At 52.1% G+C, this 24,555-nt stretch overlaps 2 protein-coding genes across 4 annotated transcripts; both read right to left on the bottom strand.

Annotated features, from left to right (window-relative positions):
- Positions 1-6,485: 6,485 nt before the first annotated feature.
- Positions 6,486-12,852, bottom strand: GPR174 (G protein-coupled receptor 174). The gene is made up of 2 exons (XM_041396581.1): positions 12,744-12,852; positions 6,486-8,207 (listed from the first exon to the last, which is right to left on the bottom strand). The coding sequence occupies exon 2, from the start codon at positions 7,835-7,837 to the stop codon at positions 6,860-6,862; it is 978 nt and encodes a 325-aa protein (XP_041252515.1). The 5' UTR covers positions 7,838-8,207; positions 12,744-12,852; the 3' UTR covers positions 6,486-6,859.
- Positions 12,853-17,524: 4,672 nt separating this feature from the next.
- Positions 17,525-22,929, bottom strand: LOC121331777 (putative P2Y purinoceptor 10). 3 transcript variants are annotated; one of them, XM_041396513.1, is made up of 2 exons: positions 22,795-22,929; positions 17,525-19,655 (listed from the first exon to the last, which is right to left on the bottom strand). In XM_041396513.1, the coding sequence occupies exon 2, from the start codon at positions 19,603-19,605 to the stop codon at positions 18,490-18,492; it is 1,116 nt and encodes a 371-aa protein (XP_041252447.1). In that variant the 5' UTR covers positions 19,606-19,655; positions 22,795-22,929; the 3' UTR covers positions 17,525-18,489. The 3 variants fall into 3 exon arrangements, with proteins under 3 accessions (XP_041252447.1, XP_041252448.1, XP_041252449.1); XM_041396514.1 differs by having other exon boundaries at positions 17,525-19,675; positions 22,795-22,907; XM_041396515.1 differs by lacking the exon at positions 22,795-22,929 and adding an exon at positions 20,370-20,475.
- Between the last annotated feature and the right edge of the window lie 1,626 nt (positions 22,930-24,555).

Here is a 24,555-nt window from a genome sequence, read left to right as displayed (position 1 = left end):
GGATTAAAGCTGCTTTGCCTGTCCTAATTCCAGGCTGGGTGGGGGATGGCTCTGCTGCCAGCTGTGGCACAGTGCCCAAATGCCAGCACTGATTGAAGCTTCCAGGCTGCCACCAAAATAATTACAATATGGATAATTACAGTAACATTATTGCATTAACATTATTTCTTCATTATGAGTATATATTTGTGATATTACCTAGGCAATAGGATGGGTGTATTTCCTGTCTTGAGAGTAATTAGAGGCTCTCCACCTCTCACTCCTCCTCCCAAGGAAATTATTTCTTATAGTTCAACTATTCTGTTTACTTGGATGTATTTTCTCTCTTTTTGTGCTGTGACAGCCCTGAATTCCACCTTAACAGATGTGAGAGTGAGTTCCTTGTCTGCAGACTCATTCTCACTGTGGATGGCTGTTTGTGTCTTGCAGAAATGTTTGTGCTTTCCTGACCTGTTCCATTTTAGGGCTTGTTGATGTTTGGAGCTGTTGTGGGTTAAATCCATGGGTGGACACCTGGTTCTGGAACAAGGAACTTCCTTCCCACAAACCTAATCCCTTGTTGGTGTGGAACCCAATGCTTTTATTCTGGAATGAGAGTGTCAGCATGTGGGATTCGTCAGGAATGGATCCATGGATGGAGGAGGTTTATATGGGATATTGGGAAGAAATCCTTCGCTGTGAGGGTGGACAGGCCCTGGCAGAGTGTGCCCAGAGAAGCTGTGGCTGCCCCTGGATCCCTGGAAGTGTCCAAGGCCAGGTTGGGTGAGGCTTGGAGCACCGTGGGACAGTGGAAGGTGTCCCTGCCCATGGAGGGGGTGCAATGACATCACCTTAAAGGTCCCTTCCCACCCAAGCCATTCCATGGTTCTATGGATTAGCCCACACCTTCCACCTGATGCCCCCAAATCCCTTGGGAAGGAAGGGCTGTGGAGGCTGTTTGGTTCTGTGGGTGATGATCTCAGTGGTCACTTGGTGATAAGTAATTCACTCCTTTGGATTCTCTGCCCTTGGTGGTCGTAGCTTCTGTCATCTCACGTTCTCAGCCCTTTGCACTAATTAATCCTTAACATTTTTAAAAATAAGAGTGATGTAGAAGCCCCACTTCAGACCACACTTCCCTTACCAGTGTGCATTGTCACCCAGCCTGAAGCTGAAAGCAGTTACAGCTTTGCCTCCTCATCTCGTGACCAAAAAAACCCCAAACAGGCGGGAGGATCAGACTTTCACACACCCTGAGCCCGACACTTCCGTGGTGAGCGGGGCTGCTGCTGCTCCCCTCCCGTGAGCAGCCGGGGGCACAGGAAGGGCTCTGTGCTTATCAGATCCATCTGTGCCTCAGCTGCCTTCCCTCCTGCTCCCCTCACTGCTCCGGAGTCACAGGGCACCGCTGCATCCCTGGAGGGTGCTCCAAAGCCACGGATCCTCCTCTTCCCCCCGTCTCCAAGGGTTTGCCGTGGTGAGGATGTGCTGCTGGAGGTGGCTGAGCACAGCTTGCCCAGGATTGCTGCCTGCTGGGGCATTTCTCAGGCCCTGTTTTCCCCCTTGATTGAGGGAAAACCAAATTTGTGGCTGTCTGAGGAAAAAGTGAGCTGCAGATCTTCACAGGGGTTAGAATCCCAGAATGGTTTAGCTTGGAAGGAACCATAAAGCCCATTGAATTCCAACCCCCTGCCAGTTCACTTCCCCTAGACCAGAAACACTTTGTGTTTCTCCAATAAAAATCCCATTTGCAGATATATTGGATAACACGTGCATTTATCCTTTTGCAGACCCATATATCCCAATATTTGTTGTTTCTCAGTGGAGCTGATATTTTCCATCCACAAAATCCTTCACTGTGCTTTCTCCATAAAATTTGATTTTGTGTTTTCATTTATATTTTCTTTGAAAAAACCAACCAGAACCCTCTTTTTCTTGAAAACAAGATGTGTCCTCCCTGCAGAGCTGGGATCTACAGCAGAGCACGGTGATGATTTGAACCAGATCTCACCAGGGATTTGAAGTCCCATTAGAGACTCTGGGCTGGGGCAGATGAGCCAGGAGGGAGAAATTTGGGGTGAAGGAACTCAAAGAGCAGCATGACACCGAAGTGGGCAGTGCTGCTGTTCTTTTTGGGTTTGGGATGGTGCTGCTTTAGGACTTTTAGGCTGTTAAGCAGCAGGAACAGGCTGGGCTGTGGGCTTTGATGGTTTGTGTTGATTCACTTAATTAAGAAACTTCTCATCCAAATAGAACCTCACAGCTCTCTGAGTTTCAGCTTCTGTTTCACTCAGGTCTCTTGAGAACTTTCTCTGGAGCTGTGCAGAGGTTTGTGTGACCACAGGGAGTTACTCTGCCCTGGAATATCCAGTGTCCTGTGGCTGTGGATTTGTCCCAGATGATGGCACTGGTCACAGGACTGGTGATCTGGTGGCACATGAGGGAAGGGAGTCAGCCAAAACAAGAGCTTGGGTGGGTTAAAGCCTTTAAAATAAGTTTTTTTCCCCTGGGGCTTGTGGGAGTGCAAGTGGGGAGGCAAAGCTGGACATGGTTGGTGGTAAAAGCCACGACCTTCCATGAGCTGCAGCCTCACTAAGATATTCCCTTTTCACAGCTCTGTTGGGCCCCTGGGAAAATGGGAGATAAGTTGAGTGGTTCACTGTCACAATTCCTTATGGCACCCAGTCACATCGTTCGTGGGGAGGCAAAGCTGGACATGGTTGGTGGTAAAAGCCACGACCTTTTGGCACCCAGTCACATCGTTGTGTTCATCCTGCCTTTGCTGGCTGCTTGGACTTTTCATTTTCTTCCCTGAATTCAGGGGGAAAAAATGGGAGTAGAAGGAAACTTTAGCACAATGGAGTAGAAAATTATTATCTTGATGATTGGATCTCAGCCTCGTGGTGACCATGGAGGTACCTGACCTTCAAGGAGCTTCATTCTCCCCCTCCTTGTAACCTCATGGTGGCACCTCTGGGCAGCCCAGAATGAACTCTGGCCCTGACAGGGTTGGTGTGACCTAAAGGACAGGAACAGAGCTGCAAGCAGGAACCAGAACCATGTCTTCCCCTCTGAGGCAATGACATTACTGCATTTTTTTCTCTATTATTTTGTTCTTATGGTATTACATAACCAAATCTTTTTTCTAAATCAGATATTTGGCCACAGCTGTAGATGGTGCAGATCAAATTCTCAGAGTTTATCACCCCAAAGGCTGCAGCTCCTTTGCCCTGACTTAACTGGCAGCATGAACCTGGCACTGCCCTGAGGGATCCAGCTTATTTTTGGTCATGATGTTTATCAAAACATCTCTGACAAGATTTTAGCTTTTTATTTTTCTGTTGGATGGGGTGGGCTCATATTTGGGTCACTCTCTGAAGGTTGTTTTTAGTTATTGAGGTCTGAGGAACAGAGTCCAGCAGTGCCAGGGGTGCTCTGTGTGTGCATTTACACCCCATGAGCTGGGGCTGAGGCTCATTTTTAACAGCAAAGTGAAAAAGGAAGTAAAAAATGCAGTAAAATGTGTCAAAGCTGCCTTAACCCCAGCAGGAAAATCTAACGAGTTACAGAGAAACGGGGACTCTGCTCAGGATGTTGAGCAACCATGTGACAAAACAGCAAATAAAACAGCGCTGGTGAAAGAAAATATGTGTGAGAGGACAAAAATTCTGCTTTGGTAGGAGAAGCTGTACATCGGCCCTTTTCATGGCAAAAGGAGATCTCTGGGATTCCATGGGTGGCTCGTGGTGGTGGCCAAGGATGAGGAGGCCGCTGGGAATGTCGGAGGACACGCGGCCCTGCTCTCAGCTCAGGGGCAGGAGGTGCCTGGGGGCTCTGAGCTCTGCCCCCAGGCTGGGGCACAAATCCTGCAGAGGAGGAGGAGGAGAGGGCAGGAGGGAGGGACACCCGGAGGGGCCACCATGGCATGGCTCAAAGCAGCAATGACATGGAGCTAAACCAGGGAATTCATCTGCACCAGACCTCAGGGGATGCTGGGGGCTCGGGCTGGTGGGCAGGCAGGGGAGAGGGCTCTGATCCCATGGGAAGGGAAGGGAAGGGAAGGGAAGGGAAGGGGGCTGTGCCAGCTGTCACATGCGAGGGCAGCTCTGGGTCCCAGCAGGCACAGACGAAGCCCCGAGGCAGCCGCTGGCTCTCTCTCCCTCTCTCGGGGGCGGAGGAAGGGAAGGGAAGGGAAGGGAAGGGAAGGGAAGGGAAGGGAAGGGAAGGGAAGCTGTGCCAGCTATCACATGCAAGGGCAGCTCTGGGTCCCAGCAGGCACAGACGAAGCCCCGAGGCAGCCGCTGGCTCTCTCTCCCTCTCTCGGTGCCCGTGGCAGGAGAGAGGCAGTGCCGGGGGATGCGGGGCAGGGATGGGAGCACGGGGCAGGCGATGGAAACGGGGCAGGCTTGGAGCAGACCCAGAACTCTGCAGCCTCACCCGCCTTGTGCCGTGTGTGAGTGAGGCTCACAGAACGCTCTCTGCTCGTCCTGAGCAGCTCAGGCATCCCTCAAACCCCCCCGAGGCTGCACTCTTGCCGCAGTGGCTTTCCTTTGGCCCAGAGGAATTAAAGCTGATTCTGTGCCCAAAGCCAGCTGTCCCTTCAGCCCAGAGCCAGCCTGGTGAGGGCATGGCAGGGAGCTCCGTGCTTTGCTGCTCAGTGATAGCAACCAGAGGAAACCCTTCCTGCAGAATAAAGGGGATATTTTGGGCTTTGGGCGCTTTTGTTCTCAATTACATGCTCATTCAGACTCCCATTCCAGGGCTGCAGACCAGATTATTTTAGAATATTCTGAGTTGGAAGGGACTCCTAAGGATCATTGAGTCCAGCTTGTGGATCCTGAGACAGTAAAAATACAGGGCATGGCAAAAATACCCACGGCATGAAAATCCACCTGCTGCTAATCTAAGGAGCATCTTCATTCTGCAGTTGTTGGTGGCAGCATCCCCAGGGGTTGTGAGACCTCAGTGTGGCCCCAGCAGAAGCCACCAGGAGCAGAGGTGCCCTGGGGGAGGGCAGGGAGATGTCCCCTGAATTCACCTGGTGTCACCAACCCCGACCATTGCACAGACTTCCTGTAAAAAGAGATAATTAACACTCATTTGAATAAGTGGCAGGGGGGAAGGTGCTGCTGCACCCACGGGATTTTCTGGGTGGAAAACTTCAGCTGCTTGAGGTTTCTGTCACTGAACAATTTCTTAACTTCTGACACCACTTTATGTAACAACCTTTTCCCCTCAGGGGCTAAAAGTGACTCTGGGGGGGTTGCACAGGGCCACCCTGGTCCCCTCCCATGGTGCCCAGAATGGACAGGGATGAGCTGGGTTCCTGCAGATGGAGGAATTCCTGTTATCCTGGGAAACCTGACCCTTGACTTTCCTCCCCAGTGCAACAAGAAGAGTCAAATAATTTCAGGGAAGCATCTAAAATGTTCTGCAGGTGCTCAAGAGGCATCAAATCCATGTGCTGCCACATGTTCATGTGTATTGGTGATGCAGGGGGGACAAGGAGCCAGGAATTACATGTAAAAAACATTTTTAGAAATGATTATTTTATTATATACAACAGGAAATATAAAAATAAATATTTTTTTGTCACTGTGAATGTGGTTTCCGTGAATTATCAGTGCTTGCTCAGCCATCAGGCACTGGCTCAGATTCCTGTAGGATAGAGGTGGTGGAGTTTTCTTTTATTATATGAAAAAGCTTCTGAATAGAAAACAAACTTCTTGTGTTCTGACACTCTCTGGCCTTCACATCATTTTCCTACAATGTGTATTTCCCTTATATAAATTATAAAACAACGTTTGCATAAATAGAAAAATGATACTGTCACAGTATTTTGCACTTCAAAATGTAACATTTGCAATGTTCACAGAAAAATAACATTTTACAAGAAGGTGCAAATGAAATACCAAAGTCAAGCCTGAAGTCTCTGTGCTTTGAATTTAAAGCAAATATTAATAAAACAACATCCACCTTTGAGCCTTTCTTAAAAAATCTCTCGTGGCACCTTTGACTTTGCTTCCAGGGAGTTCCAGCAAACTTTGGAAAGGTTTGGATTCTCTGAATCCTGCTGCTGCTAATGGGGAGTGGATGTGATGGCTGTGGGTCAGTTATCAGTGACAGGGAAATAATTTGCCGCATTTTTGGTGAAAAGAGGACCTGAAAGGCTTGATGGACACCTGGCTTGAATAAATACCCTCCAAGCACAAACCCAAGGTTCAAAAGGCAAGGCACAGCTCTAACCCTGGTCTTTGCACCAGAAAGTGGGAACTGATGGCAAAAAATAGTGTGTGGAAGCTTCCCTGGCTGTGTGATTTGGGGTGATGGCATTTGCTACACCCCCAAATGAGGCTTCATTAATTATTCAAATGGGAAGTCCTTTGGGGCCACCTTCTGCTCCTCACTCCATGCTCAGCATGGCTGGAGCAGGCTCTGGGCACTCTCTGGAGAATCAGAATTGTCTTGTGCTTCAGAAACAGAGAATATTGTGGCATCCAGTGATTTTTAGGATCAAATTCTTTCTGCACAGCAAGACCCCAGACTCTCTGCTGTTTCTTGCTGGCCAGGACGTGGCTGGGTGGTGCCACAGGTGACAGAGGAGCATGGTGTCACCTCTCCCATGGGTCCATGACCTCCTGCTGCCCAGCTGAGGAATGGAAATGCTCCTATTTCTATTCAGTGAAAATGTGCACATGAAGTATTAAACCAACACATTTTTGGTCAGGTTTGGGTATTTTTGAGGGGGAGGTTGTTTGTTTATTCCAACCCTCAGCAAAAGCAGAAGTTTCAGTTGTTGTTCTCAGTGTCCTGAGGGGAAAAAATTGTGGCAAAGGCCAAAATGTAATGAACATTGGAAGTGCTGGCAGCTGTTTGGGGATCAGCATTCCATGGTGTCCTCCCCAAGCACATCCCTGGAGTGCTTCCTGCCGTAGCTGAGGTGCTGGAGCTGGATGCTGTCCTGCAGATCCTGCCTGGAGAGGCGTCTCCTGAACTCGTCCGTGGTGAAGTAGTAGATGATGGGGTCCACGCAGGAGTTGAGGCTGGCGAGGCACAAAGCCACGGCGTGGAACACTGAGATCTGCACGCAGCCCTCCCAGATCTGCCCGGTTTTCACAAAGAAATCCAGCGGGAAGCTGATGTGGTAAGGTGCAAAGCAAATCAGGAACACCAGGGCGCAGGTGAGGATCATCTTTAAAGCCTTCTTCTTCTCGCCCAGGTCCCGGGAAGCAGAGTGCCTCTCCTTTAGTGATAAGATTGTCTTCCAGGAGCAGTACAGGATGATGAGCAGGGGGGTCACGAACCCCACCAACTCCCCTATGGTCATCAGCGTGATGGAGGTGGGGAGGTCCAGTTTCTTGATGGGAAGATCCACAAAACAGGCGTTTTTATCCTCCTGGTGCTGCATCCTGAGGAGTGGGAAAGGCAGGCAGCCCACACAGACCACGACCCAGCCCACGATGCTGATGTAGACATCACAGACACGCCTGCAGTCACTGAATTTGAAGGGGTGCATGAGGAACAGGTACCTCCTCACGCTGATGCACACCAAGAAGTAGATGCTGGCATACATGTTGACGTACTTCAGGTAGAAGCAGAGCATGCAGAGACCTCCTCCGAACTCCCACGTGCCCGTCAGGTAGTAAAAAATCCTCAGGGGCAAGGACAGCACCTGTGATAAGTCAGCAATGGCTAAATTGATCATAAATATCACGGCCCTTTTAGTCTCTCTCATGTAGCCATAGAAGACCCACAAGGCCAGGGTGTTCCCGATGAGCCCGGGGATCAGGATCACCGTGTAGGTGACGGCGTAGTAGGGCTTGAGGTCTGTCTCACTGCAGTTGGAGCTGCTGTTCATGGTTGTGCTCCGGCTCCGTGCTCAGCCCCGGCATCATAACACGTCCATCCCGCCTGTCCTGCGGCCAGGGGCATCCAAAGGGAACAGCCCAGCCCTGGAATCCGTGCGGGAGGCTCCGGTCACCGGCTCATCACGGGGAGTTCTGGCACGGGAGGAGTTAATTCCAGTCCTGCCCTCGTGTCCTGCCCATGGGTCAGAGCTCGCTGGGCTCACCTGCAGGAGGGGTGGGCAGGAGGGATCCGCACCGGGAAAAGCATCGCTGTGTGCCCAGTGGGCAATTCCTCACCCGAGCTGTGTGTCTGTCACCTTTTGGGTGGCATTTCAGCCTCTTCTCTCAGCACAGGGCTCAACAGCTGACGTGGCCCCGCGGCTGGAAGACAGAAAGGTGTAGTTGGAGCATTGCTGGGAGACAGGGAGGAACAGAGCAAGAGTTATGGGAAAAGCTGGAGCATCTCTCCAGCAGAAACCCGTGTGGCTTTGGTGCTGGTCAGCTCTTGTGCTGCCCAGCAAGCACCGTGCCCTGTCCAGTGGAGGTGCAGAACCACCAAGGAATAAATAGAAATTGTGTTCATGTTCTGCTACAAACCTGGGGGTGTTGCTCTTCCTGCGTCTCAGCACACCCTCAGTGCCAGACCTGCCTCCCTCCCTGGAGATATTCTCACCTCCCAAAAACTCCTGAGGAGAACACTCCCCTGGCTTCCCAGGAAAGCCCTCAGAACATTCCCACCCTCCCCAGCTGCAGGTGCAGAAGGAAATCTGCTCCTGGTGTAACCCATGTGCACACAAACCTTTCCCCCAGTGCAGCCACCGCTGCTGTGCCACGGGGTGTCAGTCCCAGGTCAGTGGCCTTCACCAACCCAGGGCCAACTTTTAAAAACAGGGTCAAAACCAGGTTCATCCTTTAAAAATAGGACACAAACCATCCTTTGCAGAACTACCTGCATTTGATCCAATCTGACTTCCTCACAGCTGCTTCTTCTAAGCCTGTCTTTACCCGTCGTGCACATCTGGGGCTGTTGGTAATACCAGAGCTGGTACTAAGGAGGCTGGAGGTGGATTTTATTTAAAATTACAGGCCAAACACATGATGCTATCTGAATGTGTCAGACACAAAAAACCTCAGCCAGATCTGATAAATCTAGAGGAAAATCATATCTCTGCCCAAACTGTCTCAGGTTTGCCTGCCTTTCCACATGAAGAATTATCCTGCAGGTCTAAGTGGGAGAAGTTTGTAGGTGCCAACCCAGACATCAAAGGCACGTTTACTTAATTTAAAATGTTTTAATGTTTTTAATTTAATTTTTAAAAATTTTAATGTTAAAGGTTAAATGACACTTGCTGCAGTCCCTGCTGGTTTTTTTTCCAGTGCTTAGGTAAAAAATGTGAACACTTGTTTAATAATGGTCAACACTTGCTGGTGTGATGGTACTGAAACTTTGAAGTAGTTTTGGGTGGAAGCAGAAAATCTGCCATAAAAGGAAATGTCTATTTTTGTATTTTCTCTCACCAAGGAGACTGACATATCTTCCTTCCTTCCTTTTAAAGAGGGAGCATCTAACTCAAGCAGTGGGGTAAAATGGCTTGTGAAATGATCTTGTTATGCTCCAGAAGTGATAATTAATAATATTTGTATTTTAACAATTTTTCTTATCAGTTTAAACTAGCTTGCTTCTCCTCTCCTCTTGGCAGAGGCTCTTGTCACCCACTGAGGAAGACTCAATCCATCTCCTTTTCCCCTGGCTGCATTCCCAGGTGGGAAAATCCACCTTAACTCCATTTCTGGGCCTTGGGACACACAGAGGGAAGGACAAAGTGCACCCCCAGCCCTTCCACACCTGCACATCTTATTTTTCCTGCTGCCCTTCAGCTCCTGCCCTTCCCCATCCCCATCACACAGCAACTTTCCTGGAACTCCATTCCCTGCCCCTCCAGCCTGGCCCTGAGGCAGGGAGGCACTTGCAGGACTTTCTGCCTCTCCCTGTGACACGAGGGGTCCCCAGGGCTGAGCTGAAGGTGGGGAGCAGCGAGGGGGCTCAGCCAGGGCACCCAGAGGCACCCTCAGGGCTGGGGAGGGGGTGTGAAAACTCAGCAATGTGAGACACGGCGCTTTGGAAATCCCAAGCAGCAACATCACAGAGTTCAGCCCTATGTGCTGTGTAAAAAACCAGCAGGATGCTAAAAAAATCTCCAGAAAGAGGAAATTTGGGTTTGCATGCTCTGTGCTTGCTTCCCCCTCACTGCAAGGGGGTGGGTGAGAGACTCTCCGCAGGCTCAGCCTCCTTGTCTCCCTGAACAGCTTTTCCCCTGATTTTTCCATGGGTACCCCCAAATCAGCCACGCTGGGGCACTGGATGAAGATTTGTGCCTAATGAGTCAGAGTAGCAGGTAAGAGTTGCAGCCAGCCTAAAATCAGCTTGTTAGAGCTGGGTCCACCCTGGATAAAGCATTTTCCATGTGCTGGAGGACAGCTGGGTATCCATGTGCTCCATGAGAACCCCTGCAGGGGTGGGGCTGAGGGAGCAGCCCCTTACCCTGCTCACAGCTGGGCTCTGCCCCACAGCTGAGCCTCAGCAGAGCTCATCACCCTCAGCAGTGCTCAGGCTCCTCACCTGAGGCTGCTTAGAAGTGTCCAATCCTCCTTAGGAAATCCTGGGGGTTTAACCCACAGCAGCTCCTAAACCCAGTTGGGTGGGAAGAGGCTTTGGGAGCAGCTCCTGGCTGGGCTGGGTCTGTGGGTGCTCTCCCTGCTGCTGCCTTGTGCCTGGAGCCCTCTCAGAGCTGGGATCTGCCAACACCTCCTGCTCCTGCCCAGAGCCAGGGGATGGATCAGCCTGCATGGATTCTCCTGCTCCTGCCCAGAGCCAGGGGATGATCAGCCTGCATGGATTCTCCGGCTCCTGCCCAGAGCCAGGTGATGGATCAGCCTGGATGGATCCTCCTGCTCCTGCCCAGAGCCAGGTGATGGATCAGCCTGGATGGATCCTCCACCTCCTGCTCCTGCCCAGAGCCAGGGGATGATCATCCTGCATGGATCCTCCTGCACCTGCCCAGAGCCAGGTGATGGATCAGCCTGGATGGATCCTCCTGCTCCTGCCCAGAGCCAGGTGATGGATCAGCCTGGATGGATCCTCCACCTCCTGCTCCTGCCCAGAGCCAGGGGATGATCATCCTGCATGGATCCTCCTGCACCTGCCCAGAGCCAGGTGATGGATCAGCCTGGATGGATCCTCCTGCTCCTGCTCCTGCCCAGAGCCAGGGGATGGATCAGCCTGGATGGATCCTCCACCAAGCCCTGCCCTTGCTGCTGGCCCAGGTGAGCTGGGGGTGCTCAGTCCCCTCATCTTCTGGGTGAGGAAGTGTTTTAAGAACACATAAAACCTGTGATGGGGGTGGCAGGGGCACAGCAGCAGCACCCTGGTGTCCCCTGCTCACTTACCCTCCTGGGGGAGCTGGGCTGGGCTCTGCCTGGCACCGCTCTTGTGTTTTTCCTTCTCCTCCTCCACAACATAAAATAAAAGCAGAACATGCACAGGGGAAACATCAAATGGAAATTCAGTTTCCTGTGAGAGTGAAGGCAGGGTGAGCGTGTCTCTGTCCCTCCAAAGGGGCCCTGTGGGGAGGGGAAAGCTGGCCCAGGGGTGGCCTGGGCTTCTCCCAGTGCCCGCTTTGTTCTCTGGCTCACCTGAAATGCTGCTGGCCTGCCTTGGCAGGAAACAGAATTTACAAGGAATGAACTGAAAATAGAAATGCTAAAACCAGAAACTGAATGTTGTATGGGGTTGTTTTTTTTTTTTTTTTTTTTTTTTTGTTCTTTTTAACAAAATGACAGAAGACGAGCCTTCTCTGCCTTGAAGTAGTTTCCTGGTGGATATTTGGGATTTATCTCTTTCTCTGTCAGAGCAATGTTCCCCCTTGCTGTGCTAGCTAAATTCCAAGAATATGAAGGGAAAAAAAATAAATGCTCTGGTTTAATGCCATGTGAAATACTCCGCTTTTGCCTTTTAATCCTTTGCAAAAGCTCTTGTCCTCCTTTGTTAATATTTATCCTGGTTAAGAAGGGAAAATAACCAGGAGCAGCAGTGCTGTGTGTCAGCCTAATCCCCCACCCTCCTTCTCCCTTCCTGGCACTCTCTGATATCCCTGAGAGATGTTTCTGGCACCAAAGCTGTGAATTATCCCCCCAAACCATCAGCACATGGCCCCCAGGGATGCACAGCCGTGTTCCTGTGCTGTGATAACCCCGTCCTCTTCCTCCCTGGTTCTTGCAGTAAATGGAAATTGGCCCATGGAAAATCAGTGTGGTACCACTTGTGAGGAGCAGACCACTTGGGACAAACAGAGAGAGACAAACCCAAGGAAAGTGTGGAGCAGTGGGAACTGGGTCAGTGATCCCTCTGTGGGGGGATGGGGCTGCGTGGCCTCAAGGGCCCCTTTCAGACCAGTCCCTTCCCAGGTGCTGCTGGGTTTGCAGAGGCTGAGAATCGCTGGAGCTGGGGTTAATCCTTAAATTCAGCTGCTCGCTCAATGATAGCAGAAAACACAGCTTGAAACTTCTGAAAAGGCTGGGTGTTTTAGCTTCAGCCATCCCCCCCTGCTCTCCACTCGGATGCTCAGAGCATCCCATGGGCACACATGGGACCTCTTCAATAAATGAGGTATTTTCTCTTCAATAAAAGAATATTGCTGGGCTTTGCATCTCCTCCCTTCTACCTATTCACTCTGGGAGTCACACCAGGTCTGTGGTGAAGCCAGGACCCCCCCTGGCTGTCCCTGAGCTGTCCCATCCCCTCTCATCCCTCCCAAGGCGCATCCTCACCAAATCTACGGCACAACGACCAAAAAAAGCCCGACTGAGCCCCCCCGGCGTGCCCCGACGGTGACGGGGACGGAGGACTCCCGGCCCTACCTTGTCTGTGGCGGAGGCTGTCCCGCTGTGTCCCCGCGGGGCTGCAGCGGTGCCCACGGCCGGTCCCTCCCTCGCCGCGCAAAGCAAAAGCGCAACTGGCGGGGAGCGGCACGGGCACGGCGACACCGCTTTGGGGTGTCCCTGCCGCGGCTCCTGCCTGGGGTCACCCCTTCCCTGCTCCTTCCGTGGTTCTCACGGGTGTTTGTCAGGGTGCTGGTGCTCTCGGGGTGTTCTGGGAGCTGTTCGTGCTGCCGGGGTGCGGTCAGGAGCCCCAGCTCAGCTCCCGGGGACACGGAGCCGCTGGCAGAGCCCCTCCGGGACAGGCGCGGGGCGGAGGCAATGCCAGGATTCAGCCGTTCTCTTCCTTCCCCAGCTTTCTGGGAAAGGCTCCTTCCCTCTCACCTGGGTGTTTGCACCTGCAGTCCCGGCTGCCAGGGATTTTGGGGGGATTTAGGGTCCCCCCGAAGCTGATCGTGGGCGCACTTGGGCTCCCCAAAAGCAGCGAGTTCTCCGCGGTTATTATCATCTCGTTCAGGGGATTCCCACAGCTCCCACGGAGCAAACAGGGTGAGAGCCAAGGGCTCTTCTTTTCCAAACGTGCCACGAAGTGGTGTCACCTACGGCCACGTCCCCGGGCCACCGCGGTCCCCGGCCATCGGCAGAGGGCAGAGCTGGCTGCGCTTTGAGCTTGAGAGGCAGCACTTCCCTGCGCATCCAGCGGAGGACTCCAGCTGAAGGAACATCAACAAGAATTCTTGTTAAGGGAGCAATGATTCAGTTGGTTAATTTGAAAAAGTGACTTTGCTAACCATTTCTAGAGAAGTTCTGCAGAGATTTCTGACTTTTTAATCTGCATTTATTCATTTTTCTTGTGCATCTTCCCAGGAGAACAGCATATATATATATATATATATATATATATATATATATATATATATATATAAAATTACACCTGCTCCTTTAAAACACCGTTGATTTACTCATATCACAATGCCAATTTAGGGTTTGTAGCACTCTACACTCCTTTTTATGGTGGTTTACAGGACATTAATGGCTCTTACAGCCTCGTAGGGCACAGGGTTTGTCACTCTGTGGTGGCCCAGCCCCTCTCCAAGGCTCTGGCACCAAAGTTGTGAATTATGGGAGATGTGGACCACATCTCCCAAAAATGCAGCTGTGTGCCTGTTCCAGCAGCTGATGTTCCTGCTGGTTAGAGTCTCCAGCTTTATTCTGAAGCTGCTGATGACTTGATGGGCTTTAATTAACGTGGGAGCCAGAGCTTTCAGCACTGTGGGATCTTCTCTGCAGAGTTGTGCCTGCGGCACAGGGCTGGGTTTTGGACTTTGGATGTTTTTGGGCTGGCAGCAGTGGGGTTGGGGTTTAGTGCTGAAGGGGGTTCTGTGGTGCTGGGGTCTCACTGAGCCCTCAGAGGAGGATGCTGCCTCAGCTCATGTCAGTCCTGGGGTGTTTCCCTAATTCCAGCAGGATCTGGGATGTGAAACCTTCCCAGCACCTCCCACCAGCTGCCTCTGCCATGCTCTCATTAATTTCCTCTCCCTCTCCCCAAAACTGTGATGTGACACCCAGGGGTCCCCAGGCTCTCCACCAGCATTTCCCTGTGTGACTCTGGCATTCCTGCCTCCCCCGAGGGCTGAGGGGGATGGTTTGGAGGTGACTTTAATAGACAACAAAATTGAGGCCAGTCCCAGGAATCACCAATCCCTTGTGGCTGAGCAGCACCTCAGGGGATGGGCTCCTTTGCTTTTCCCACTGCAGCAGGTGATGGATTCTCTGCTTCACTGCCATTTCCACAGCAGTCAGCCTGCTTAGGGGAAGGCAGAGCCTGAGCTCGGGGCAGGCAGTGGATGTAGGGTACTGAGGCAGGTTTTGTTTCAAAACCACTTTGCAGGGCACCCCCAAATCCTGTTTTGCTGGTGCCATGCTCTGTGTGCTTTGCCACTGGCATCCATCCCATTTCCCATCACTCCAGGAGTGCTCCTGGGCTATGGGGTGGGAATTGAGGGTGCCTTTACCAGCAGGCAAGTTCCAGTCTCTGAGTTCTGCTGTCCCAGGGAAAACCCTGGCTGGACCTTCCAATCCTGCTGCAGTGAGGCCAACAAAAATCAGGAGGTCTTGGAGCTGGGCATCAAATCACAAAGCAATTATTTTGCAGCATAAAGTAAAATTTTTAAATTGTATTTTTCTCTTGTATTGATAATATATTTTTTTCTTTACTTGCATTTGTATCTTACAAGAATTGGAAGTTCTCAGTTTATCTAAGCTTGTGCTTCATGACCCTGGAGGAGCTCCTCAGAGAGAACGAGCTGAGGTCTTTCTGATGTGCACTGCCTGTCTTTAACAGAAATAATTCCTGGGAAGGGGTTGCCTGTCTGCTCTCCACACGGCTGGGGCTGTCCCAGGGGAAAGGAATGTGTCTGGAAAGGGGGAGCAGGCACAGCTCCACGGATGCATCTCCCGGCATCAGCAGGGCTCACATGGAGCCAGGGATGCAGCCGTGCTGCTGACACCAGGCCGAGAGTTAAAACTGCTGGTTTTCCCTGTCCTGTGTGCCTGCAGCAGGGAATTCTCTTTAAAAAACAAAAAATCCCTGCAAAAGGAGCAGGGCCGGGCGGTGGCGTGGCAGCGTCTGCCGGGGACGATGTGCTGGCTGTGCCGGGATGAGGCTTTGGCTGCTTCTTGGAATGCTGAGCGCCCTCCCAGTGCTGAGCGCTGCCATGGCATCCACGCAGAATTCCCAAATCCTCTTCCCCGTGCCCTGAACAGGACCCCAGAGCATGGGAGGGGTGATGGACACACCTGGGGCTGTCACACGGTGCTGTCCCACCACACCCCAAACTTGGGCTTGGCGGGGTGTTGCTGGCTGAGCACACGAACCAGAAAATTGGACTGGGGTCTGATGAAATCATGGCTGTCTGTAAAACAGCTCCCTGGCTTGGAGAACCCCTCCCTGGCCCGCCTGGGTTTGAAGCAGCAAAATTCTCTTGGAGTGTGTGGGAGCTGTGCTCAGGGTTGGAGCTGTTGGTGTTTGTCCCCTTGCCAGGGACAGCACTTCCCATCTCCAGCACGAGGTGGGTGGGTGGAGAAGCTGCCCTTTGCCAGCAGTGGTGCCAAAAGTCAGGAGAGGCTCGACTGTGAGGGCTCCACAGAGGCTGAGTGGTTTTCCAGAGGCAAAGTCACTTTGGGGCTGGACTGGGAGCATGTGGTCATGGAGGGAGGATAAAGGTATTTTTAGCAAGGAGAAAAGCAGCTCCCCTCCCTCCCTTTGGGGCCCTAAAAAGTGCTGTGCAAGGGACAGCTTGGATACTCCCAAGTACTGCATAATTTTAGGGATATGTAAGTGTAGGTTTTGATGGGATTTTGAGAAGAAATTCTTCCCTGTGAGGGTGGGGAGCCCCTGGCACAGGTTGCTCAGAGCAGCTGTGACTGCCCCTGGATCCCTGCAAGTGTCCAAGCCCACGCTGGACCAGGCTTGGAACAACCTGGACTAGTGGGAGGTGTCCCTGCCCATGGCACAGGTGGGATGAGCTTTAAGGTCCCTCCCAACCCAAACCATTCCATGATAATCCTAAAACTGATAAAGCAGAAGCCTGGCAGGCATTGGAAGAGCAGGAAGCACCAGTTTGTGCTGGAAAAGGATGGTTCTTCAGGGACTGATTTACAGAAAATACAGCAAAATCCTTTCTACCTGGGGTGTTCCACCCTGCGAGGGATTTTTCTGTATTTCCCGTGCCTGAGGCAGGCACAGCCTGAGGGAGGGTTTGCTGTTGAGTCTCCATGGGACATTAGTGAGACTTTTGGGTTTGCTCTTTCCTGTTCTCTGTTTGGAAGGGGCAAGCTGTGTTGCAGAAATGTCAGAAAAGCAATCTGAAAACAAACTGGCCAAGTCCCAGTGGGAACTGGAACTCCTGGGAAACCTGGAGCTGGTGCTGCCAGTAAAGTTAGAGCCACAGTCCAGGATTTGCTGTTGCTCGAGGGGGGCTTATAAATGACCTGTCCGTGGTCATTCAGGGCCACCTAGATGTCCAGCCCAGCTCCTCAGGGTTGTGCCATTCCCAAAACACCCGGGAAAAGCCACAGTCCTGGTGAAGATCCTGCCGGTGTGGCTTGTCCTGTCTGTGGGAGCTGCCCTCAGCCAGTCCTGGCATCGGTGAGGTTTTCTTGGGTTTCCTGTTTTGCCTCCGCACTCTGTTGGGTTTGGGCCATCTGAAACAGCATTTTTCCAGCCCTGAAAGCTCTCCTCCCCACCCCAAGCAAACAAGGAAAACATGGCCTTTTGTTATTTATATTTTTTGTGAGAGGAGGAGGAGATTTGGGACAGAATGAGCCCCAGGGCAGTGGCTTTTCTGCCTGCTCCCGGAGTTTTCTGCCTGTCTCTGGCACACTTTAAGTACCAAAGCAAATTCCTCCAGTTTGTCTGGATCTCCCATCTGGTCTCCCCCATCCAGCCTCAGCACCCATTCCGTGCTTCCCAGAAACGCTGCATGGGGTGGAAATGTGCATCCAATCATGGGAAAAGCTGTTTTCTATCAATCCTGCTCTGCCTACATTTACTTAAAAAGTTCCCTGAGGTTTTTTGGGAGGAGGAGACTCAGAACCCCTGCACTGGCCACTCTTCAAGGCTTCTCTGAGCCCCAGACTTGGGTGTCTCCCCCAAATTGTGTCACTGCTCTGAGAGCAGATGTGGAGCATAATGAGAATATTTCCAAGCACTTAAAATAATACTCCTAAAGCTCAAATACACATTTTATTTCCTCAGAGTTTGAAGCTTTCAGAGTATACTGGAGTCAGTTTTGTAAATTTCCTCAGTACCCGGTGAAGGCTGGGATGATTTTTTGGTGTTCAAAGCAAAACTGAAAGTTTGGATAACATCTTCATGTGCAACCACACACGTCAGCAACATGACAAATATCACAAGACTCCCAAGGACAACACAAGTGACACCAATGACAAGTCCCTGTTTTTGCAGCTCACACCAGAGCTCTGTGAGTTAATGTGCCCTGGGAGATGTCACATCTCCCTCTTTGCTTGTGGCATATCTATCGTAATTTGTCTTCCAAATATTGATCCCCCATAATCAGCCAAGCAGCTGCAGGTCCCAGGAGCCAGGTGGATCCTTCTGCTCAGCTCTGGGTGCCTTTTCCAGCAGTGTGAGCTGAGACCAGTTTGTTGAGCCCCCCTTACGACACTGATGTGATACAGGTTAATACTCTTTGCTTGGTTACAGTCTTGCAGTCCAGATTAGGCTGGATTGGACCCAGGTGATGGATTTTTGTAGTGGAAAAGGTTCGGTCTAGGTGGAGATAATGAACTGTCCTGATCCACAGCCCTGTGTGAGCATGGTGGATGCTCCAGGTGATGGTGGCTGTAGCTACTCAGGATCAGGGCTGAAATCCCCGAGCTGTGCCAAGGCTGGGCCTCTCACTCACAGCTTCAGAAGGGCTCCCAAAAATGGCAAATCTGCAGAAGCACGGAAACACCTGAAATGAGGCGCCTGAACCCACTGCAGCTCAGCACAGGGGAAACTTCGGCATCAACAATGGCTTTTGAGGGGATGGAAGACAACAGTCCCCAGCAGCAACAGCACAACCAGCAAATCTTTTGGCACCACAGCGTCCTCATGGATCAGGCCCTGCCATCTGCAGCACACAGGGACAATTCCAGATGGATTTGGAGAGCAGAGCAGTCCTCACTGCAGCTCTGAGCAGCCCCTGCATGGACAGGGCTCTCACGAGATGGACTCCAGCAGCAGCTCATCGGGCGGCACAGCGGGAAGGTCCATGCTGTTTATTTGGCCAAAGAACTTGGGAAGGGACCAGAACTTGAGGCGGGGGAGATTCCTCTTCCTGACGCGGATGTCGTGGGCAGTGTCGGCGCCGGCGGCGCTGCTGCGGTGGGGCGGGAGCCGCGCTCTCAGGGCCACGCAGCCGTGGCGCAGCAGCTGCGCCTGGAACTCGGAGGTCATGAAGTAGTAGAGGACGGGGTCCAGGCAGCAGTTGAGGCTGGCCAGGCACAGGGAGATGGGGTGGAAGCGCAGCGTGCTCCGGTGCACGGCACAGTCCCGGATGACGTTCTCGATCACCATCATGAAGAAGGGGAAGTTGATGTGGTAGGGGGTGAAGCAGATGAAGAAGACGGCGGCGCACATGAGGACCATCCTCAGGGCCTTCCGCTTCTCGCCGGCGTCCTGCAGTGCCGTGGGGCCCTCCCGCAGGGAATGCCACATCCTCCACGTGCACCAGGCGATGGTGCCGAAGGGGATGACGAAGCCAAAGAGCTCGGCCACCGTCACCAGCGTGATGGCGGCCCCGGGGCTGAGCTGCTTCACGCCCAGGTCCGAGAAGCAGCTGTTGATGGAGCTGGACAGGGCTGGGCTCCTGACGATGATGAGGGGCAGGCAGGCAGCCCCCACCAAGAGCCACACCAGGGCGCTGATGGCCACGTCGTAGCGGCGCTTCCAGCCCTTGGCTCGGAAGGGGTGCAGCAGGAACAGGTACCGCTGGATGCTGATGCAGCTGAGGAAGCAGATGCTGGCGTACATGTTGAGGTACTTCAGGTAGAAGCACACCTGGCACAGGAAGCTCCCGAAGGGCCAGGTGTGGTTGATGTAGTAGTAGGTGCGCAGGGGCAGTGAGAGGACGTGGGCCAGGTCGGCCACGGCCAGGTTGATCATGAAGATGACGGCTTTGCTCTTCCTGCTGAGGAAGCGGCACAGGACCCACAGGGCAGCGCTGTTGGCCAGGAGCCCCGGGATGAAGATGAGGGTGTAGGTGGTGGCATAGAGGGTGGACTGGAAGGACATCTGGGGGTCAGAACAGTTCCCAGAGGACACGTTGCTCTCCATCCTGGCTGGGTCTCCTCACTCATGGGGCGGTCACGGCAGGGGGAGGAGTCCTGGAGTGGGTAAAAAGATGCTGTAAAACCAAAATCTCTCCATGGAGTAAGCGTGCTTTAGGACAGAAGAGTCAGTTGTGTGCAGGTGTGTGTGTGGGGAAGGGTGATCCCCCTCCCAGGCATCCTCCACCCTCTCCCTGCAGAGGTGCTCTGTGGGATCTCGTGAGATGCCCCAATTACAGTGAATACCCTCAGCTCTGTAACATCCGTCTCTTGATTGCCAGAGAGCTTCTGCAGCTCCCCAGGTTTTCCAGAACCACCATTTTATCAAGTTTCCCATCACACTCTGTCAAATTGGTGCTCTACATCTACAGGCAATTTCAGCTGGACTGTAAATAAATAGGGATTTGAAATGGATTTAGGCACTGTCTTTGCAGATCCATGCAGGGATTTGATGTGAATCGGCAGCAAAGGCAATAATTAACATCCCCAAGCAGCTGAGGCCAGGGGAGAGCTGCAGACAGATCCATCAGCTCTGGCTCCAGAGTTAGAGCTCGATTTATAAGTTAATAACTGGCCGAACACACGCCAGTTGCTCTGCTGGTCCTGCTAACTCAATTCCAGCACTCCTGGCACATTGTGCAGGCATCGTGCTGGAGCAGCAGGAATTATCCCTCAGCAGCAGGAGTTATCCTTCAGCAACTGCTCAGGACATGCAGGGAGATAAATACAACTCCTTTCTAGTTAAAGTAGAAATTCTTCTCCTCCATTTACCTGTCCCAGCTCACCCGGTGCTGAGGGGATTTATTGGAGGGTCATGGGGAGTTCAGGTGCTCCTGCTGCTCTCTGGAGAAGTGATGGATTTTGCCATTCATGAGCAGATCCCATGGGAAAGAATCTGTTCTGTTGGGAAGAGGGGATTTGGCAGCAGCAAGATACAAACCCAGGGGCTGCAGCATCGTCTGTAACAAACAGTGGCATTTTCCCCTTGGAAATGGAGCCTGTGAGAGGTGGGCAGCCTGCCCTGCCCTTCCCTGCCTGGAGCTGGGGCTGGCAGAGCCCTCAGCACCTCCTGTCACTGTCACCCAGCCCCTCATCAGCAGTAATTAATTAAGAAGCAGCCACAGTGCTGTTTCCCAGAGCCTTGTGTTTGTCACAGGGATGGGTTTCCGGGAGTGTACCTTCAAGGTACAGGATGAAGTCTCCTCCATCCTGTGCCTCCACACCTGGGCAGCTCTTTGATGGAGTTACCATGTTTTCAGGATCAGCAGGAAATCATAATTTTAGATTTTTTTTTTTTTAATGTACAGATAAGCATCTAAAATACAGCCCTAGCCTCTCGGCTGGCTGCCCCCCACCCTCACCTCTGATGTCAGCAGGGTCAGTGCTCCCACCCTGCTTTCCAAACTGAGCCTTTCCCGATCTGCCTTCCTGCTTTTCCTTGTTTTTCCAGTGGAACTGGGGCTGCTGAGTGAGGGCACCTCTCAGCTGCCGACCGTGCCAGAGGTTCATGATTGCTCCACTGAGTTGGGAAAGGCAGGGGAGAGTGGACATCTGTGCTGAGGAATACTGGGAAACAGCTCCTTGGTCCCTGCAGGATCCCTGTGCTCCTCACCTGCCCAAAAAATCCAGCAGGGACTTGTGCCCTTTGCACTCAGGCTATTAACCCAGGGAAAGGGGTGGCAGGACTTGTCTTCACATCCCTGCAGAAAACAGAGAGGGAAAACTGCCAGGGAGTGTGGGGGATGCAGCTGTTCCCAGCTCCTGGCACAGCTGTCCAGTGACAGAGGTGGCACTTGGTGTGGGCTCACGGAAGGGGTGGCAGAGCCCCCGGTGTCCCTGCCACACAGCTCAGCCCAAATCCTGCACCTCTTCCATGGGGAGCCTCCCTGCTGGTTTTCTCCACGTGTTTTACTTTCCCTGGGAGCACAGGATGCCTGTTCCTGCTGGGAGGGCTGGCTGGCACTCCTGGTACCACACAGCTTTGGAGGGCACTGGCAGGAAAGCAGCAGAGATCCCCACCCTGGGCGGGGGTCAGGCCAGGCTTATTCACTACAACAATTCCTGGGAAGGTGGAGTTGTACGTTTTTTATTGTTTTCCAGTTTTCCCTTCGCCCCATGTCCCTCCAGCCTCCCTCTGCCTTGCTGGGGGTGTCAGGACAGAGATGCTCCTGTGGGCTCTGTCTGGAGTTTGGTTCAGTGCCTTCATAAATCTTCTATAAAATATTCCTGCCGTTCTTTGGTTATTTTCCCATTTCATCCACACATGGATTTAAACACAGGCAGGAGCAGGGAGTGGGTTTTTTTTGGCAAAGCTGAGTTTTAATCAGCTGAAATTCCACAAGGGAGCCCAAGATCAGCGCCCGAGGAGTCAGAGCACCGACTGTGGATGCAGCCCCGCCATTCATTAAACATCAAATAACTGCAATTAATTAGGAGGCCAAGGCAGCTCTTAGAGCACCCGGGGCAGATTTTTGGAGTGCTCCTGGAGGCGATTGTGGCTGTCAGTGCTGGAAACCGCCCGGCTCCTGTGAATCATCCGCCCGGGCCCCACCCAGCCCCACACCACCGGGGTGTTCCTGCATTTGCTGCCCCCGATCCATTGGCAAAGTCGCCCTCATCTTTTCCATGGGCTGCTCGGACAAGCCAGGCTAAACTGAACTCCAGGCATGGCGGGGGAGAGCCCTCCGAGCAAGGGGATGGGGGCAGAGCTGCCTCCCTTCAGCGCTGGGATGCTGGAGGGAAAAGCAGACTTGGGGGAAAAAAATTTAAAAACAAATAAAAAATAAATTTTAAAAAAAATCTACTTATGGCTTAAAATGAGGTCTTGGTTTAAGTAGTGGAGTTTTCTGGCTCTGGGGTTGTAAGCAACAATTTTGTTTGTTTAATCTAGGCACTAATAGGAAATGCGTAAATAGAGCTGGTCGCTGATGGCAGCCTCTGTCAGTAAGGACAAAATTGTGGTTTTTTGGCTAAAACAGCCTCTCCCCATGTCGTCCCCCACACCACAGCCTGCCCCAAGCACCGACTCCCCTCACTAACCCTCGGAGACCAATTTGTGGGCACAGCAGAAGCGGCTGAGGATGTTGCGCCAGCTCCTGCCCGATACCATCTCTCGAAGAGCTACAAAAACCTGATAAAGTTGCTAAAACTGCGCCAGTCTCAGTGTCCCGAAGAAAAGAGCAGAAATGCCACTCACCTTGCTGTGCTTGCCATGCTCCGGGGGAGTCATAGCCGCGCTAGGGAGCAGGAGCAGCCGGCGTCCTGCTTTTATTTCCCACTGATTTTCTCAGCAATCCCAGCGCCTCCTCGTTTAACTTCCACATGGTTTCGGAGCTCTGGAATCCTGCCAGCATCTGCAGCCCGGTCCGGTGGCTGCAGAACAGGAAATCCTGTATTTTCCTTCTCTTCTCTACACCAAACGTGTGCAATTAATGACGTTAAAGCCTCTGGAAAGGACTGGATGGAGACCTCGGATTTCTGTCCCCGCTGGGCACGGGGGCTGTGGGAGGGGATGGTGCCCTTCCCTCCGGCTGCTCCTGCTCCTCTCCACGGTCACTTTGCCCGGGAAAAGCTGTAAAATACAGAAGCAACCTCCCAATAAGTGCTCGCTGAAGGAAAACCGAGTACTCTGCCAGTGTAAGTTACTGGAAGGGAGTAATTTTCCCTCATTTTCTTGGAAGCTTGGTTAGCCTCAGACTATCAAGGCTGCAGGCTAAAGCTGGAGGGTCTGGACTTTATTCCTGACATAATGTGATGGTTTAAGGTGGAGATTTCCCCAAAATACCGTTGTTTAAACGCCCCATAATGTGCATAATTCCCAATCTTTTTCTTTAATTCCTTTAATTCCCTTCCTATATATATATGTATGCACATGTAGAGTTTTTAGCTGTTTTTCTGCCTGCTGAGCATGATCTCCTTTCTGCATGGCCGAAGAAGTGGTATAACTTCATGGTGTGACTTCTGAGCTGCCTCTTTTCCAGCTGAGCAGTTTTCCCTGATATCCAGGGTCACAGCTCATGGCCCAGGGCTTGTACAGATAATTTGGCTGTTGGCAACTTTCCCTTCCTGGAGGTAACATAAAAATAGAAATATTCTTACCCTATATTTTTTAAATGGTTCTGTGACCTCACAAAATTAACAGGAACAGAAATGAAAGGAGGAAGATCTTATAAATTTGTTAGCAGCTCAGGGGCTGGGATCAGGAGTGCAACAGAGCTCTGCCACCCACTCACCCAGCTGCCAGGTCTCCTTGTGCCCAGAAATCACAGAATCTGAGAGTGATTTGGATTGGGGACCTTAAAAACCTTCTGATTCCAACCCCCCTGCCATGGGCAGGGACACCTCCCACTATACCAGGCTGTTCCAAGCCCTGTCCAGCCTTGGACACTGCCAGGGATGGGGCAGCTCCAGCTTCTCAGGGCACTCTAAATCCCCATGGTTCTCATCTCAGAGGATTTGGAAGATGCAAGAGCTCTTTGTCATTCCCAGTTTTCTTCCTGTGCATCTCTTCCAGCAGCTGGTGCCGATCCTGGGAAGAAGGAGCAGCGCTCATGTGTTTGTGGAGCCTTCAGAGAGCACAGAAGGGAGGCTGGCACTGTGCCCTGTCCCTCTCCAGAGGGCAGAGGTTAATCCCAAAGTGAAGGGGTGTTTTATCAGGATATCCTGCCTGGGACATCCTATTTCTGTGTCTGCAGCAGCGTATCCAGCCATCCCTGAGCCCTATTTTTAGGTGTTTGTTTCCAGCTGTGCTGCTGGGGATGGAGAGATCAGTGGATGTTAGACCCAAGCAAGGGCTTTGTAACCAAGCTGAGCCCTTCCTCTGCTTCTTGGCTTTTTGGAGAACTTTTCCAGAGGATCACAACATTCCTGGCCATGAAAAGCTGAGGGATTGACAAACCTCAGTCCTCATCCTTCCACACACACGGATCAACCTCTCCATTCTTCTTTCAACTTGAGC

This window comes from Onychostruthus taczanowskii, unplaced genomic scaffold (genome assembly GCF_017590055.1).
Source record: "Onychostruthus taczanowskii isolate IOZ18803 unplaced genomic scaffold, ASM1759005v1 scaffold13, whole genome shotgun sequence".
NCBI lineage: Eukaryota > Metazoa > Chordata > Aves > Passeriformes > Passeridae > Onychostruthus > Onychostruthus taczanowskii.
Note: the sequence above shows the minus strand (reverse complement) of the source record. Positions and strands in the feature narration are given on the sequence as shown.